This window comes from Mus pahari, chromosome 13 (assembly GCF_900095145.1).
Source record: "Mus pahari chromosome 13, PAHARI_EIJ_v1.1, whole genome shotgun sequence".
In the NCBI taxonomy this organism is placed as follows: domain Eukaryota; kingdom Metazoa; phylum Chordata; class Mammalia; order Rodentia; family Muridae; genus Mus; species Mus pahari.
In genome coordinates this window covers 54,701,169-54,720,555 of record NC_034602.1, presented here as the reverse complement: position 1 = coordinate 54,720,555, position 19,387 = coordinate 54,701,169, and the positions used below count along the sequence as shown (strand labels likewise).

Sequence of the window (19,387 nt, the reverse complement as noted above, 5' to 3'; positions counted from 1 at the left end):
CTCTCTCCTCTCTCTCTCCTCTCTCTCTCCTCTCTCCTCTCTCTCTCCTCTCTCCTCTCTCTTTGTCTCTGTCTCTCTCTCTCTGTCTCTCTCTCTGTCTCTCTGTCTCTCTCTCTTTTTTAAAGGAACATTTTATTTTATTTCATTTAAAGGGGTTGGTAATTTCTGCTCTAGTAGGTTAACTTATTAACCTAATACCTCCCAGTTTGGGCTGACATCACATTTATTTTTCAAACCAATATTTCAAAAGTACGATGCCTTTAAGCAGTCTCTTCCAGCTAAAAGCATTCATGATTTCAGAGGCAAAGCAACTTGGAGTTAATAGCCTTTTTCGTGACACAATTTAAAAGAAGTTGGGAAAAGAAGTCATTCAAATAAATCTCATTCACTTGAAGTTCATTTAACTATCTTCTAGGGCTCTTAATAAACTCTGCTATATAATTTCTGCATCCTTCCTATGTTTTAGGAACTGCTTTAGATGCTGTATACAATATCCATGTCTTTCCCACAACAGCCTTTTTTTTTTTTTTTCTAATGTGTTATATCCTCTGACCCCATGGTTTTATTTTTAGCATAATCAGCACAAATCTCCTAAAAAAAGTAACCAGTCTTATACATGGGTGATATATAAAAACAGAACCAGTTTCAGCAGTAGAGAACTAAGTGAATTTTGGGTTATACTTTTAATAGTATTAATTTAACCATTAACAATATGCTTCTGAAGATATGAGAATGTCTTTGTTGTGGGACTCGGTGCAATGTTTTTTCATTAGATATTTTCTTTATTTACATTTCAAATGTTATCTCCTTTCCTAGTTTCCCCTCTGAAAATCCCCTATCCCCTCCCCCCTTCCCCTGCTCCCCAACCCACCCATTCCTATTTCCAGTCCTGGCCTTCCCCTATACTGGGGCATAGAGCCTTCACAAGACCTAGCGCCTCTCCTCCCATTGATGACAGACTAGGCCATCCTCAGCTACATATACAGCTAGAGCCGTATGTCCCATCATGTGTTTTCTTTGATTGTTGGTTTAGTTCCAAGGGGCTCTGGGGGGTCTGGTTAGTTCATATTAATATTCCTTCTATGGGGCTTCAGACCCTTTCAGCTCCTTGGGTACTTTCTCTAGCTCCTTCATTGGGGACCGTAGGCTCCGTCCAATGGATGACTGTGAGCATCTACTTCTATATTTGTCAGGCACTGACAGAGCCCCTCAGTAGACAGCTATATCAGGCTCCTGTCAGCAGGCTCTTGTTGGCATCTGCAATAGTGTCTGGGTTTGGTGGTTGTTTATGTGATGGATCCCCAAATGGGACAGTCTTTGAATGGCCATTCCTTCAGACTCTGCTCTGAACTTTATCTCTGTAACTCCTTCCATGGGTATTTTGTTCCCCCTTCTAAGAAGGATTCTGAGCTTCTGGGCTAATATCCACTTATTAGTGAGTGACTATCATGTGTGTTCTTTTGTGACTGAGTTACCTAACTTAGGATGATATTGTCCAGATCCATCCATTTGCCTAAGAATTTCATAAATTCATTGTTTTGAATATCTGAGTAGTACTCCATTGTTTAAATGTACCACATTTTTTGTATCCATTCCTCTGTTGAGGGACATCTGGGTTCTTTCCAGCTTCTGGCTATTATAAATAAGGCTGCTATGAGCATAGTGGAGCATGTGTCCTTATTACAAGCCACAACAGCCTTTTAAGGTTAACTATAATTGTCTCCAATTTTCAGAAGAGAAGTGGAAGAGGAAAAGACCAAATACCATTCTCAAGTTTGTAACAAACCTTGATTTTTAAACCAGAACCTTGCCTCCCCACTAGTTCTTTATTAGTAGCCAGTACATGTGTTTGCTTTATTTATGTTATTCTCATCTATATGTTGCAATGTAACAACTTAAAATCAGTGACCTAGAACAGTTGCTGCTATTTTATTCCTGAATTTGCAATTTGCAGAGGGTTGAGATGGAAGGCTAGTTTTTCCTGTTATGTCATTAGTCATTGTGCCTTGGGATACAGAGCCACTACCAACATAGCTCCTATTCCTGGTGAGCAAGGTGGTATTGGTTGTTAGTGATTCTCTATTGAGGCTTCTGCACTGTGTAGTAGGATCCCAAGAATGATTGTTTTAGAATAATTATAGAAATGGTCAGATACTGCCTTTATGCCTCTTCTATGTCCGATCTGATGGAACAGTCAACGGAATCTAGATTCAAAAGAATTGAATCAGAAGATTCATAGACTTCACCTCTTTATGTGCCATGTTTGCAAAACTGTCGACACTTTGTTAAATGTCTTGTTCAACAGTTTTCAAGTTATAAATCTGCCTAATTTAAGGCTGCTCTTTCTCTCATGACCCTGAAGATGATGCCTGAAAACGGCGACTTTGATTAGTCTTGGTTGTCAACTTTTCACATCCAAGCAGAAAATAACATTAAGTGAAGAACTGTCTCTATTGGATTGGCCTGTTGGCATTTCTACGGGGAGACTTAACTGACTGTTGATTGATGCTGAAGGGTCCAGCTCCCGGTGGGCAGGTGGGCATGGGCTGAATGGGAAAGACAGATGTGTGTAAGCCAGAGAGCATTCAGGAAGCAACCTTGCTCCATTGTTTCTACTGCAGGGTCCTACCCAGATTTCTCTTGAAATGTGAAAGCGGTGACGTCTTTTGCTTCAATTCTTTTGAATCCAGATTCTGTTGACTGTACCATCAGATAGAACACAGGAAAAGGCACAGAACCAGTATCTGGAGCTAGGCTTTTAGATCCTGATCATTTCCAATAATTATTCTGACTGTTACCTGTAAGCTGAATTAAATCCTTTCTTCCCTAAGTTGCTTTTTAAAAAAATTATATCAGAAAAACAAAATGAAGCAACCCAAACCAAACTATCCAAATAAACAAACAAAACAAACTACAACAGAAAGAGTTTGTAGAGTAGGTTGCGGCTCTCATGAACCTGACCATGGTTATTTGTTTGTTTGTTTATTTATTTGGAAGCTCGTAGACACATTTAAAACTTTGGAATGGAAAAAGCCATGAAAGCTTAGTGGACTATTCTACAGGAGTTTGGTAAATAACAGTGTGGAGAGAAATTCAGACAATGGAGGCCTGGTTTGTAAAGTTTCAAGTGGGAAGTAAAACCTGTGTAAGGTCCATTTGTAGGATAATTTTGATTAAGAAACTGTGGAAGGGAAACCTTCCAGCTTTACTGGGGCTATGCATGTTCTTCAACTGCAGTTGAATAACCAAGGTGTAACAGATAAAAGATCAGCATCACTGAGGTGAAACCTTTTAGGGAACAATTTCCATAAGGTCAGCACATGGGGGCTGGCAGAGACCAAAGCTACATATCAAGTTACTAGCATAACTTGGCAAGGTGTAAGAGTTGCCTACCTGGTTTTAAAGGCACACAAGATACAAGATTGAGGGGTCATGGAGAACCTTTGAGGCCTGGCACCATGTGGCAGGATCAGACTCCCCAAAGAGAGGTCATGAGTAAAAATGCAGTCTCAGTTGCTGGATACTCAAGATATTGGAGGTGCCAGGAGCGTGGCATGTCCACCCAGGACATTACAGGTGTGGAGCGAGCCTGAGCCTTAAGACAAGCTTCATGTGTTTCTGCTGGCAGAGAAGGTAAAGAGGCACTACAGCCTAGCACTTGGGAATCAGAATATCATGATTAAGTCCCGGATGCTGGACATTGATAGATGCTGTTGAATTTCGGTTTTACTTTGATATGATTGCAATCATTCCCTGGTCTTTGCCTCTCAGATCAAGAAATTACATAAACTGGTTTTGATATTACAGGTAGCCACAGGTGAAAGGCTTGAGCTTTTAAGGAGACCTTAGAGTTACAAAGTGTCGAAACTTTAAAAAAGACTATGAGACTTTTAAAGTGAGCGAAGCAAAGGAATGGTAAGGTTTAGCAGAAATGTGTTAGTGTGTTACATTGACAAGGGTGGACTTCTAACAGCTAATTTTGGTTGTCAACACATTTGGGAAGATGAACCTCAACACATATGGGAAGATGAACTTCAACTGCCTCCATGAGACCAGCCTGAGGGCATGTTTATGAGACATGTTCTTGTTAGACGGAACAAGAATCAGGCACTATGGGTAACATAATCCCTAGTCAGGTGGGTCTAAGCTTTATAGGAAAGGTAGTTGAGTGAGAGCAAGAAAGCAATGAGGAAAACAACATTCCTCAGTGTTCTTGTTCAAGTAACCTAAACGCAGAAACCAATCCTTTCTTCCTCAAGAGGCTTTTGGTCATGGTGCTTCTCATAGCAGCAGAGAAGAAAACTAGAAAACATTTTCATGGGAAAATGGGCCCGGATCGTTTCCTTTTGTTTTATTTTTCTTATGTAATACCAATATTATTAATTGAAATTGCTTTTGTACACAGCGGAGAGACTTCAGTACCCTGCAGAGGTGGGAATCTCACAGCAGGATGTCACCCTCAGAAGAAATTAATGGGTTGCGAGAGAACGAGTCACTATAAAATGAGCAAACCCAGCCACCGAATCACTCTGCTTTCTTCTTTTGCTGTGTGATTTCTCCCTCTTGCATGAGTTTCTGCCAAGGGTAGACTGGCCATGGGTGATGACGACCCTCACCAGGGACAAGCAATTGTGGATGAGATGTTTACTGATCTTCTCAACTATGAATTCAAACCCCCTAGCCTGGGGTACTTCGTTGTAGCAATAGAAAATGATCTAAAATAATGGATTATTCCAGTTTGTGAGTAGGGCATATGGCCTTAAACATTAGCTCCATATTTTCATGTCTTTGGGGTCATCTTAGAAGATTTTTCTCACAAAAGAATTTTTCACACCATTTGAAGCTTTTTCTTCTTATTACACAGTGGCCTCAATAACTTCTGGATCTTATTTTAGCTAGCATTTTCTACAGTGCCATCCACTAAGTATGATGATCTTCTGCTGAAGCCATTCTCCCTAGCAACAGACCGGCACGCAGGTTCTGCTTGACGCAAGTATATTTTCAGTATATTTAACAGTTTCAACACATCTCTCTCCCTCTGGAAAGCTGTGATTCTATCAGTTTTGTCATTTGAGCAAGAATGCCTTCCCAGTTATTTTCACCAGTATAATTTCTCCTGCCGTCTGCTTGTGTTCTCTGCTTTGGCCAAAGGACATAGACTTAAACTCTTTCTGTCTCTCTGTCTCCATCTCTATCTCTGTCTCTGTCTCTGTCTCTGTCTGTCTCTGTCTCTGTCTCTGTCTCTGTCTCTCTCTGTCTCTCTCTCTCTCTCTCTCTCTCTGTGTGTGTGTGTCTCTCTCTTTTTCTCCTGCTGCTCTTACTGCCTTGCCCCAACCCCACTATGTTTACATTTAAAAAATACCATATAGTATAGTGATAAATGCTAATCTTCATTTCACAGCAGGTATTACTAACCGACCATTGCTTTCTTTTTTCACTCAGCTTTAACATGGACCCGTACCTCTATTGACTCAGAAATGAAGCATACCTCACTTCTGGGGTATATATAATTCCTACTTTTTAGAGATTGATATTAATTAGGCCCTTCTTTTCTCTCTTCACAGTAATTCCTTATTTTTACTGAATAACTCCTCTCTAGGAGCAACTCCTGCACCCACCCTGACGTCCCTGGAGACCAGCCTCCTCTCTGTATTGGGGGCTGCTCCAGAATATTGTTCCAATCATAAAGTTAGCCAGGAGGATCTCAGCACTGTTTCCTTCCCAGCTCTCTGTGACCCACAGGTCACATTGCTCACAGGGTCTCCATGTGGATGTGCATCCTGGCAGTCCTCTTTTGTTAATAGGATCCTGCAGGCTGAGCTCCTATTTCTTTTTATAAAAAGAATTATTTATTTACTTATTTTATTTATGTGAGTACACAGTTGCTGTCTACACACACACACACACACACACACACACACACACACACACACACACCAGAAGAGGGCATTAGATCCCATTACAGATGGTTGTGAGCTACCATATGGCTGCTTGGAAATGGGAAATGAACTCAGGACCTCTGGAAGAGCAGTCAGTGCTCTGAACCACTGAGCTTTCTCTTTAGCCCCATATCAGATATTTAAACACATAGTTGAATCTAAATTGTATTAATGGCAAAATGTTTTTAGTTATTTGTTGTACGTCATGTCAATGTCTTGAAAATCATTTAACAATATTTTTTCAACTACAGTTTATAGGATTAACAATTATTATTATTATTATTGTTATTATTATTATTATCATCATCATCATCATCATTATTGATTTTGCTCCTTTATGCTGTTCTCACTTCATCATGGGAGTTGAGCACAAAAGTCCCAAGACCTTCACAAGTCATATGGGCCCAAAGCCCTTTTTATGCAACAACAACAACAACAACAACAACAACAGTGAAGATGTTATTCAAGTTATTCTCATTCACCTGCAATCCCGATAACTAGTTTCTAGTCCTAGTGATTGTAGTAAAATCTGAGGTTACTCTTCTCACGTTTAGGAAAATTAAGGACATTTTATCATGTTCTTTGCTCACTCACTGATGGCCTTCAGATTCTATTGGACTTTGTAGTACCAAGTACGTGGCCTTCAAAACTTTCTTTACTTGATCCCGATTTGTTCTCATAACCTGCAGCTACTTTCTCATAACACCTTCCCACTGTCTGTCCTTTAGACTTCATCCCGTTCATTGAGTCTGTCCTTGTGGCTAAATATGAGTGGCTCATGCTTGATGAAGACATGAGATGCAACCACTTAGCTCCAGCCATTTTACTCAGCTTCTTTATGGAAACATTTAATTTACAAATGGCAATCTTTATATTTTTGGACAGTTGCACTTGCCCGGTGTCTTAGATGTATGATTCTTAAAAAAAAAAAAAAAATGAAGGCAGGAATTTGTAGCTCCGCCTTCCTTTGTGCCTGTCCATGCCAACTAATTAGGAGTCCAAGGGACACAGTGGGAATCTAGAAAACATTGTATCTGATGCTTGGAAGAACATTATAAAGAAATGGATTTTTGTGGCAAGAATCTCTCTGAAAGACATTGCTGTAATGGCAGCATCGTGAAGAATACCCTTTCTATTATGCAGTTTTGTGTCTGTAATCCCTAGAGGAGTGAGATCCTGTCACCCTGGCTTTGCTCTGGTTAGAGGGCCCACCTCAGAGTCTTTGAAATAGTTTTGATTTAAAATGAGGCTTTAAGGAAGCATTTAAGTAGAAGGGGTATTGTTATTATTCTGTCCTGTGGTTTCTGATCTTTTTTTTTTTGTTTGTTTGTTTAGATTTTATTTATTATTATACACAAGTACACTGTAGCTGTATTCAGAAGCACCAGAAGAGGGCATCAGATCTCATTACAAGTGGTTGTGAGCCACCACGTGGTTGCTGGGATTTGAACTCAGAAGAGCAGTCAGTGCTCTTACCTGCTGAGCCATCTCCCCAACCCTGTTGATCTTTTATTATGTTTCTATCACAAAACTCATTTGGCCAATTATGTGCCATACAACACATTTAATCTGAGGAATTAATCTTCTTCAGCTTCAACAGAAATTGTGAGGACAGGCAAAGCTCTGGAGAATCGATATAAGATGTCTCTATGCCAAAATCACCCTGCTTTCTTATAGACATATTTTACAGTGTAGTACTTTCATGATTATTGAGTAAATTAAAACTACAGGTTTTATAACTGTTTAAGTCATGTGACCACACAGAGAAAAATTTAAAATAGAATTTGATTGGAATTTTATTGTGATTCTTGGTCCATGCTTGACAGTAGATAATTTTTGATGTCCAAGTGCCTACACAACAGTTCTGGGATGCCTTGGATTTGAGTTCACACGATGTTTAGATTCAGAGCATTACTTGTGAACATTTTCTCATTGAGTCGGTGAAATACAGATTGTTGTGTGACTTCTTGCTAGAAATGTCTGAACAAAGTGCGTTTTCCAGCATTCCAATAAATACTCATATTCTCATCTGGATGTAAAACAAATGAGCCCTTAGGGTTACTTTGCTAAATTCAACCAATTCCTATTCTATAGACTTTCTCACATTTGCCATTAATAAGAAGTTTGTGAGTTTTTACAAATTTCGTTTTTTAGTTAAGGAGATGAAGCACTCTTCTCAGGCCATGGCAAGCTTCTTCTGTTTGTAGTTCTTGGCGTTGTTATCTTGCATTGTTAATGGTTTGTTGTCTTTATGTTAACTTTCCTCTGCTGGGGTTTCAATTCTAGGACTTAGTTTGCAAGGGAAGTATCACGTCGCGAACTGTACCCCAGCTCTTCTGTTACACATCTTACCACAGTGTCTAATTGGTACTGTTTAAAACTGTGGCTCTAATCTGGATAATAACTTGTCTTGGGTAATGGATAGAATTCACTGTATATGAAAGTTCAAAAGGAAACAAAGAAAGACTTTGGGCAGTGGAGGCTGTTCTCTGACCACAGGGAGGTCTCTCTGGAGAGGAAGTCTCCTCCGCTCTCTGTATCCCCCTCACTTCCCCCCACAGCTGCAAACCCTGGTTAGAGGGAAGCAGGCAGCTCGGCACACCCACCAGCACACTCTGACCCTTTGGAAGCTGACCCGTGCCCGTGTAAAGCATACATTACTTTCCTCCTCAAACTAATATTTTATGGGCGGGACCACAGGTCAACAGGCATGGAATAGCGAGTCCTGTAGGAGTTCCCAATCACAGAAGTAGGAAAGGTGATAAATTGTTGTTTTAAGTATTTATGTCTTGGAGTGGGTTAGCAACAGACATCTGAAATAGAGATCCCAAACCTGCAGACATCTTTTAAAATAGAAAATGGGATTAAAAAAAAAAAACATGCTATAAAAAGAATGTTGAAAGATTTGTAGCTGGGGCATTAGACCATGAGGCCAGATGTATAGGTATCTGTGTATCTAGTGTGCCTCTATGGTCCAAGCCGTGCTTTTAAGTGTTTTCACAAGATTTCAGTTCTGTTCCTATTCAAAGAGCTGGAAGCTCTTTGCTGAGTAACAAAGTTACTCCCCCTGCAGGGATCTCATCATCACCTTGCCTCATATTTGGTTATCATGTACAACATGTCCCCTACTTTGGTTCTGTTCATTCCTGTGGGGAGATTCCCAGATCCTCGCTCGGGCCCCCACCCCCAGCTGGATGATACAGCTCTCCCTGGTGCTTTTTGACTGCTCCTCTGATCTCTATCTTCATTCTTTACCTTTAGTCTTTATCTTTGCTCTTTTATCTTTAGTATGACACACATCGCATACATTATGGCATATGGGCAATCTCCATCGGAGAAGAGACCCGGCCTGGATGGTGACTGCTGGGTTTTATGTTATGTACCAGCATGTTCTCCACCTAGAACTGAACGTTCAGGAACATCCTTAGTTGAAGGAACAAATGCGTCTGCTTCCTCCTGGGCTCCACATTGCTTCTTGGTGCTGAAGATGCTCTACCCCTTCATCCCATCCTCTCCATCGCCGAACATGGGCTGGAAGCATGGGAGTTCTTAGACTGTTGGGTGCAAGGGTAACCATTTGCATTTCTGGCCTATCAAAGCTGGACATGAGAATATAACTCTTGAAGATGATGAGTACAGATATGTAAGTGAAAATACACAGTGGAAAAAAAATCCTGAATATCATTTCCTCCATCCACGTGTCTCTCTACAGTTGGAGAACAATGTGCAGAAAACTGTAGCCCTGGACCAGTATGCTATCCCTCCCTGGAGATGCATGGCATCTGAACGGAAGGCAATGGAGAAATTCTTCTGCTATTGCTTATGGCATCTGACATATGAGTTTTAGCGAACATGTCATTTTGCAAAGGCTGCTGGCTATTTGGTAACCACGGGCACTTCTACAGCTTTCTGTCCTCTGGGTGGATGCTTTTGCAATGGGACCCAAATGCTTAGTGGTGTCCTGATTTTATTCTGAAACCTTTGCAGTGAGTCTTGAAAACACCCAATTCTATGAACTGTCTAGAGTAGAAAGCTTTCTTTTTTTGTAGCCATGACTGATGCATACCTCGTCACATTGCCTGGATATCACTGGAAAAATAAGACAGTGATTTAAAACTCCAATCCTTTATTGTTTCCTATGTGGCCAGCAGCACTTGTGCGCTTTAGCTTATTTACTCTGCTCTCTAGCCCATGCAGCTGCTGCTGCTATCTTCTCTTATGCATTAGAAAGCTGGAGACAAAGGAGCTGAACGTGCTCACAAAGTAGTATTGGATAGCAGGTTGAAAATACAAGTCCAGAAAGCTTAACGCAAACGTCTATTAAGTCTATTTGTAATTAATACTCCCACTTTCTCCAGTAATGTCTGCCTAAGGATCAAGGAGACACAACCAGTAGACTTTTAATTTTAATGTCTGTGCATTAGGAATGCCCCATGTATGCTTATCATGAAATGGCAAAGTTGGCATATTCTCCTTCAAGATTCTTGATTATTTTTAAAGATATTCTTGGGTCATTAAGTCATATATATATATATATATATATATATATATATATATATATATATATATGTGTGTGTGTGTGTGTGTGTGTGTGTGTGTACATGAGCACATACATATGCATTGGCTATAGCTTTTTTCTTGGCAATACTTAAATATAGCAGAAAAGGGAGCCATGAATGCTTAGTGTGATAGAAAGGTAAGAATAAAAATTCTTGTAGGTTTCTTTCGAATCTTGATGCAGATCTTTCTTTGTTTTGGGTAGAAATGCAAATTAATGGAAGTGGCCAGAGGTTGTGGGCACTGAACCTGTGTGGTCACGAGACAGGGTGTTATCTCTTCTGTGACCTCCATTGAGTTGGAGAATACAATTTCCAACTGAAGATATTAAGGCATAAATTAGAATCTGGGAAGATATAAAGTCACATGACCAAAGAAAAGGAAATGGGAATGGTCTGAGTCATTAAAACTGGGTGTGAGTATACAACACTCAAAGGTGACCGGTTGGAAAATCCAAGTGGACGTGGATAATGATGAACACTGGGGAGGTTTTCTTGATGATTCCTGATTTATTTTCACATGTATAGTGAATCGTACTAGTGTAGTAGCCCTGAACACACTCATTGCATGGCTTCATTTGGAAGGAAGATCTAAGCGCAGAAGCTCAGAAACTTCTTTTAGTATTTCCAGGAAAGCTCCAATTCCTCTTCTCATCCATGTTTTAGATTTTAAAAAGGTCAACTCTGTCCCGGGGAAGAGACCCAATTATCTGCTCCTCGTCTGGGAGTTGGGAACTCTATGTAGTTGTGGATTTGATTTGGGGGAACTGACTTTGCATAGACTAAATCATGTTCTCCAATAAAGTCCATATCTATTAGCTGCAGTATCAAAATCCCCAAGTCTTAGTGAACAACAGACTGACCTCAGTTTGAGTGATGGCATAGCCTGAAACTTTATTTGACTTGAAGCCGCTTATTGTCTTTATCCACTTAGAGTAGTGGTTTTCAACCTTCCTAATTCTATAGCCCTTTAATACAGTTCCTTGTGTTGTGATGACCCTAACCAAAAAATTATTTTGTTGCTACTTCATAACTATAGTTTTGGTATTTGTTATGAATTTTAATGTAAATATCTGATATGCAGAAGATATCTGTTATATGACTTCCAAAGAGGTCACAACCCACAGGTTGAGAACCACTTTAAGTTTTGTGCCAGTGGCCACGTTTATATGTAATTAAGTTCATTAAGTGATGCAATGTTTATATCATTAAATTTATTAAAATCAATAAAATTCAGATTCTTAGTCACACTATTCAGTACTCAGCCACCACATATGACTAATGCCATCAGACAGGCACTTCTAGCATTTAAGGAAGGCGCTACACAACATTTACTAAAGTGAAGGGTTCTTATAGACACTTATGTGGAATGTCTGATAGTCTAGACCCCACATATTGAATAGAAAATACTCATTTTCTCAGGAGAAACAGCAGAAATAACAACTCATATCTATTCCAGGAGATCATAGGATAAAGGACCACGGGCTTGACTCAGCCTTTGTCAGTACCAAGGCAATGTCTTATCTCTCTATTGTATGAAGGTTTTATTTAATTTACCCTTCAAAATAGATACATGGAATATGAGAGCTCTTATATTCTAATATCTGGGAAACTCATTCAGGATCCTTTTCTTTCCATCTGTTTGGGCTGGTTAAGCTAATCATAGTAGACAATTTTGTATGTGTCTTGAAAACATTTTTTTCACAGAAGTATAAACGTTGTTCTGGAAGAAAAGCAGTGGGTACATGACAAAAAAACTTCCAAGGATTAGAAATATGGCATGAATGAGAGTGAGAGTAGGTGAAGTCCATTCAATCAATTAAGTTTGAATAATGTGATTGTCTCACCCTGCAAAGTATCTAGCATCATCTATGCAGTAAAGACAGGTCATATGTAAATATACTTTTGGAGAAGTAAAACTCCTTTACACTCTGAAATTCTCTTGCATGTCCCATGACTCCCTCTCAGTGGGAAGAAGTGGGTTGCGCTGGTTATGTTCCCTTTTAGTTGTTCATATTCTTGGAGTTAGACAGTTCTGTGCAGCACGAACCCACCATATTTGGCCATGTAGATGTGAGACATTTACAGGATCTGAGTTCTGCCTAGACTGGCAAAGAACAGCAACATAAGGATTTTAAGTTTCCTATGGGATCTGCTTATTTCACTCTTCTTTATGAGCCTAGAAAAGTGGCTTCAATGCATAAAGCCTTAGTTCTCTCACCTGTAGAATAGGAAGAATTCCTTATCCACCACTTTTAAAGAGGCTGTTTGAGGATGAAATAAAAATTGAATGAGCTAATATATGGGAAACTATCCATTCTGAAGACACATATTGCTGTCATTGTGGAGAGGGAAATGCCAATTCCACACTAGTTTTGTAAAGCAATACCTATTAAAAACCCAATCCCCTCAGAAAGAGTCTTGTTGGGTTTCTCAAAACCAAACCAAACCAAACCAAACAAAACAAAATAAAAACTACTACGCCTTCAACACAAAACAGTTTTTATTCATAACGCAAATTGGGTTTCTGCTTCTAAAGGAAACATGAGATAATGTCCTTTGTCTTAATTTGACAGTTGAAAGACTCTTCATCTTTAGTATTGTCCAAGAATCTAATATTGGATGCTACCGAAACACAAGCACTTGCTTTCTAAATTGCATCCATAAAGATGCCATGGTAAAGTGCTGCCTCAGATGGAGCATTTCCTGGCATTTTAAGGCTTCAGGTTGAGAGCATTAAAAATGCCCATCTCTGCCTATTTTCAATATGCCCTTGGCTCTTCAACCTGGATAAAATTCAGAGTCCTGCTTCTACTAAAACTTCTCAAGTAAGCTTCATATTTCTGGTCCTTTAAGACCAGCCTGGAAGCTGTCCAGCAAAATCATTTGACCAATAGGGGAGGCTTGGGTTTGCTTTCCTCTGCTTACTGTGTCTTTAAGTTTTTAGTGCAACTAAGTTGAGAATTTGAACAATACCATGCAGGTGGAGGTGTAACACAAATTGTATTAATTGTGTTTCAGTTTCCACATAAGCTGGAAGCATCAATTCATTATCATGCAATCCCACAAAAGGCACATTTAAAGCAAGAAACAAATTAACCACTGCTCACATTAACAGAACACTCACGCTATTTGAGAAGCAGTTTTCTTAAAGGACAAGATAAGAGTTTTAGTTGGCTTCACAGCAGGGCAAACAATTCGCGTGGCATTTAAGAAAACCTTGGATAACTGAAAATGGCAAGCTTTTATTTTATATCATCTAACATAATTCTTTCAGCCATTAGGCTGAGACTTGTAGATTTCCTGAACCCTAACTTTAACAAGGTTGACCATTTTATGGTTATTTAAACATATTCCATGCCTAAGTCCTGGATGGTATACTTGCTATGGAAAGATTCTTAATGTTACCACATCTTCCTAAAAGCACCCTTTATTAGGTTCTGGGAAAGTGAGTTGTAAAGGCAGTCAGGCCCTCCTCCCTCCACCCATAGAACCTTCCTTAATTAAGATGAGCTATTTATTTAATTATTTCCCCATTCCATTGTGACCACAAGTACTTTACCAGAAACTTCCTGTAGCTCACCCCTCCCCTTTAGAAGTTCTTGTTTCCAGAAAGTTACCATTCTTGCCCTTTTACAGCAACAAAGTTGAGCCTTGAATGTTTAATAGACCAAACTCTTCAGTGATTATTTGAATGTAAACTTATTGTTCTGTTTTTTTGTTGTTTCTTCAATTAGGTCAGAGGTTTTGCTGGGGTACAGAAAAAGTTAATTCTTGAACATTTCACAACAGGCTTGTATAAACTTATACATCCTTCTTAAGTCTCTCTCTCTCTCTCTCTCTCTCTCTCTCTCTCTCTCTCTCTCTCCCTCTCTTACCCATTTTGCTATATGCATCCTTCACTTTCCCACCATTCACTGGAAAGGAGAGTTAACCTTAGGAACTGAGAACTACTCCATGCAGCGTCTATCTGGTGGTGCTTGAACCACACTTGACCTGCTCAGGAAAGACCAAGTCCCAGAGACCAACAAAGATGAGCTCATCTGAGTGGACCATCACTAACTCCACTCTGGGTAGGGGGGCTGCTCCCTGGACCTCCACTGGCCTTCCTACCTGCAGGACCAGTGTTTCAAGGAACATACTTGGCACCTGGGTGAGAACAAGTGACAGCAGGGAACCCCCTTTCAGTCACAGGCCACCAGAGGATAGCTACTGTGTCTGTACTAGGCAAAAGAAACCCATGAGAGAGGCAAAGGGGATGGAGTAGTAGAGGCAGAAAGGATCTTCTAGAAAGCCTTCTAACAAAGCCTTGGCCATGTCTTAGATTAACTCCGGGAAGACAAGTGTTTCCTAGTAGTCAGCAGGGGAGCGGATGGGTTCAAGAAAATTAAGAGATTGGAATGAAATTCCCACGCGCTCAGGGCTGCAGCAGGAGGCAGGGAGCGCAGGGGAAGCAGGGTGTACCCGGCTGTGCGGGGCCCCATACACTTTCGGACCCGCACGGATCGAAGGAAGGACAGACAGATCAACTTAAATGGCCAAGGGACTTACCTTCAGGGTTGGCGCTGATGAAGACCCGGACGCTGCGACCGGCGGGTACCAGGTGAGAAGGCAGGGCGGTGAGATTGCCGGAGAACGCCGCCCGCCTGAGCGCGGAGTCCCGGGGACAGGGCAGCTTGGTGCCCGCACCGGCCGGCCACATCGCCCTGTGGGAGGGAAGATCAGCCGCCACCACCGTCTCTGCTCCTTGGGTTCTTGACCCTCCGCGGTCCCGCGAGGGCGATGTCCGCCGGCGAAACAGCTCAGAGTCGCTCGGAGCTCTGAGCGCAGCCGGCGAGCTTCGCAGCGCTCAGCAGCCGCTCCCAAGCAGCATCCATAGGGACCCTCGGGTCCCCAGTTGTTGTCGCCTCCTACACCTCTGAGGACTGCCTTGACTCCCGCCCAAGGCTCGGCGCCGCAGCGCGGGAGGTCAGCGTGGAGGATGCTACGCGGGCGGTGCCAGGTTGCGCCGAGAAGAGCCCGCTCCGCTCCTGGAGCCTGTAGCCATGTCCCCACCGGAGTCCACGGAGGGAGGAGGGGACACCTGGGCGTCGGGGACCTGGCAGAGGACCAGAGCAGGTCAAAGTTTAGGAGATGGTGGCGGGAGTCGGTCGCGACTCTCAGAAATAACGCAGCTCACGGGGCGGCTGCGGTGTAGACGCGCGGGCTGGGGGCAGCTCGGGGACCTCTTGGTTTCCTAGGAGGACATGCACCAGAACCCCAGGCCGCTCCCTCAGTGAAGGACAGGAGATCGATCTGCCTGAGATTCCTGCTATCCTCCCTCCAACTCCCCTAAAGGTCAAACCAGCTCTGTGCGTTTGCGGGAATCCAGTCGCGCGGGCGTCTGTAAGCCTTTGCCAAGTCCCCCAAAGTTCAACGCTCCTCCACACCACACGCCGAGGGGCTGGAGCATTAAAGCTCCAGGCATTGAGAAAGGAGTACCAGGTTCTCCCTGCCTCTCGTGGCGTGGGAGGCCGCGTCTCGCCTCGGCGCTCTCTCCCCACGCTCGTGCAATCGGGGGGATTTTTATAGCTAAGCCACGATGCTCACGTGGCCCTCCCCGCGTGGTCGCGGACCCTTTTGGGGAGCGAATCTCTGCGGGCAGTTCTCCCTAGACCTTTAAAGGACCCGGGGAGCCTCTGCTCCAGCTGAGAAGCCTTTCCTGGCTGTTCGCCCTCCTGTGGGCTCAGGAGTCAGGAGGCTTCCAGGGCACTTGGCGCCCCACGCAGTAGTGGGTGTGAGCTCTGGCTCCAAGGGAAGGATGCAATTACAGAGAAAGAGACTCTCTGCCACGCCCCACTTCTGGCAAAGTGCAAGGGGCCTTAGTTTGGATGTCTAGGTGGTAGTCTGCGCTCATTGCAGGAGCCTGAGTCACTTAATTTGAGGGGGATCCGGCTGGCCCCAGACTGTGCATCCTGGGGCCAGGGGCTGAACTTCCACAGGATCCCAAGTGGCATGAGATGCAGAGAAGTCCAGATGTAAAATTGCTGTCACCCTCTGAAACCCTACAAACTCCAGAAGAGGAAATAAGTGTGATTCTGTTGAATGGGGAAGTAGGAAAGAAGGGAGTATTTGGAGCCTGCGTTGAAGCTGGACGTTCAGATCTGTCATTCTGAGGTTGGGGCAGGATTATATTTTAGAGAGCAAACACAACCCATCCCACCGCACCCTCGAGACTGGGTAGAGGATGGGTGGGTACAGAGCTTAGTTGGTTGCTCATGTTTCTAATGACCAGTTCTTAGAAACTGAAGTAGCAGGATTTTTGCTAGTGCTGGGACAGGCCAGCTTGGACTACACACAGTTGTGAGACCCCGTCTCAAACAAAATGATAGCTAGTGGCTTCTTGGCATGTTTATCCTCTCACCTGAAGACTCCTATACTAGGCATCTTCTGGCATCCCCATCGCCTGCACTTCCTCTGGGTCCTGCGGGTGGCAGTGAAGTCCTACATAGTGCTGTTTACAGTCTCAGAGTACCCCACACCCAATGCTCCGTCTGGGCTCACCTCTTTGGAAGAATTGGGTCTCTAGGTTTTTAAGGCTCCAACTACTGCTGAGAGCCTGAAGCAGACAGCACTTGTTACTTTGTGATGATTTCTCAGAACCCACAAAGAATTCCTGTGGATAACCCAGCCAGCTAATCAATTAATTCATTCTAGCGAATCAGCTTTTCGAAAGCGCTATTTCCAAGTGGGAATGGGAGTGGAATCCAGAGATTCTCGCCCTCCACATTCCCTGGTTATGTACTGAGAATTCTGTAACAGGTAATGAATGCAGAGTGTTGGCTACTGCTCCAGCCTTTATGAAGATACACTATCCATCCCAGGAAAAGGGTCAGAGCTACATAATGGATAAAATGTTTACAGATTGTCACCTGCCTGTATCCTCCTCCTCCTCTCCCTTATTTATATTTCTGTTCTTTAGACTCAAGATTAGTGTTTGTTTCCTTCAGATCTTGCTTCTGTGTTGACTTTTCTTTGAATGACTTTGGGGTTTTTGGCAGCCTTTGTAACCTAATTAACTTCTAGACAGGCTGAAGTTTAGCATCTGCCCGTGTCACTGCAGACCAAGCCTGCAGAGAGATTTGTCACTGTTCACAGCATAGTCTCTGCACTACCACCTTGGCTGGAGGTAAAGCTAAGCATTTTTGGAGTAGTGGGGAGGCATCTGCTTAAAGATACAGAATTGCCTACATCACTCCCTCCCACCCTCCTCCCTTACACTCTCCTAATCTATCTCTTTTTAACAGTCTGAAAACAGATTGATTTCTCAGCATGCAGATAGCACACAGGAGAGGCCACCCATCATGGTAAGATTTAAGTGTCAATTCCTATGATTTTCCAGCTCGATGAATTAGATTACTGATTGCTTATTAGATAGATAGAAAGTCCAGATTTTGGAGGTTACTTTATTTTTATCTTTGTTTCAAAAATTTGTCTTCTTCAGTATTTACTGAAGTTTTATTTACTTAGAAGTTTTATTGCTTTTTTTTTTTTTTTTTTTTGCATATGGGAGAGCAAGGTTGGAAAAGAACCCACCAGAAATTACTAACACAAGGTCATAAAGCTAATCTATAGTAGAGCCACGATCCAGGTATTAATGCTCCTGTCAAAGATTTTTTGCAACATAATAAATCCATGTCTGGTCTTGGTTGAGATTTTTAACAACCAAGACTATATATGGCTGCTCAGCCTTAGTGGGCGGGCGTGGAAGGCCGACTGTCCTTCCTCTGTTTTTTATGTTTTTATTTTTTCATTACAATCCCTTAGGGAAATCAATACCATTCCAGAAACAGGCAAGATATTTTAAAGCACCTAGAAATAGGAAGAGAAAAAAGTCCTGAGACATGGGTCCAAGACCATGCTGCTAAGCCATTCCCTCCCTTGTCTCACCCACCCTAGCTAGCAGGCTAGAAGTCCTTATAAAATAGTGCTGCTGCCAAATACTGACCTGTGAGGAGGGGAAATCACTGAAAGGCTCCTTCCATTCACTGGGCTGGAAAGAGTCATTTGCTTATAGATTCCATCCTTCTTGATAGAGAAGTTAATGACCCTGAAATAAATCGTAATTCCATTAAACCATTATCTAGTGATATTGCTATACTGAGCACTCCCTGTATGAGAAACACCGTTTTAAGTTTTAATTAGTATCTTGCTTAATTATATTGTATTAAGGGTCTTGGTCTAGCAAGTCCTATCTCCAGTTCAGCATCCTGTCTTAGACACTATCGTCCCTGTGTACCCTTTTTAAATTCGTTACTTTTTATTTTAATACATTTAAAGTTAAAATAGAATTACATTGCTTTCTCTCTTCCTGTCTTAAGCTACTTTCAAGCACCCTGCCGACTTCTTCCATGCCCTCCCTCTAAAACTGATAGCCTCTTTCTCGCTATTGTTACCTATAAATGTATGCTTAATTGTACATAAATATTTAAATACAACCCACTGAGTTCATTCTTCTTATCTTTGTGTAAAGGGTTTTAGGGCTGACCACTTTGTATTGGCCTCATCCCTGGGATAGGCTCAGCAGACATTCCTTGTCTGTCATTCTTTGTGTAGGTGGGACTCCATGACATTTCCCACGTTTCATGTTCTGCTAGCGCGTCTAGTGATGCTGCCATTGTTTTGATCTTGCTTAGGCAGCCATTTCTTTTTTTTTTTCTTTCTTTTTTTTGTTGTTATTATTATTGTTATTATTTTTTATTATTATTTTCTTTATTCACATTTCAAATGCTATCCCGGAAGTTCCCTATTCCCCCCCCCCCCGCCCCTGCTCCCCTACCCACCCACTCCCATTACTTGGCCCAGGCCTTCCCTTGTGCTGGGTCATATAAAGTTTGCAAGACCAAGGGGCCT

General features: G+C 42.1%; 1 protein-coding gene across 1 annotated transcript in view; it reads right to left on the bottom strand.

The window, feature by feature from the left end:
- Nwd2 (NACHT and WD repeat domain containing 2) overlaps nucleotides 1-16,039 on the bottom strand; it is a 158,324-nt gene extending 142,285 nt beyond the window's left edge. Inside the window, exon 1 of the mRNA XM_021210921.2 lies at nucleotides 15,047-16,039. Coding sequence (XP_021066580.1) covers nucleotides 15,047-15,197 — 151 coding nt within the window. The 5' untranslated portion in view covers nucleotides 15,198-16,039. The remainder of the gene's footprint in view (nucleotides 1-15,046) is intronic.
- Nucleotides 16,040-19,387: the final 3,348 nt, after the last annotated feature.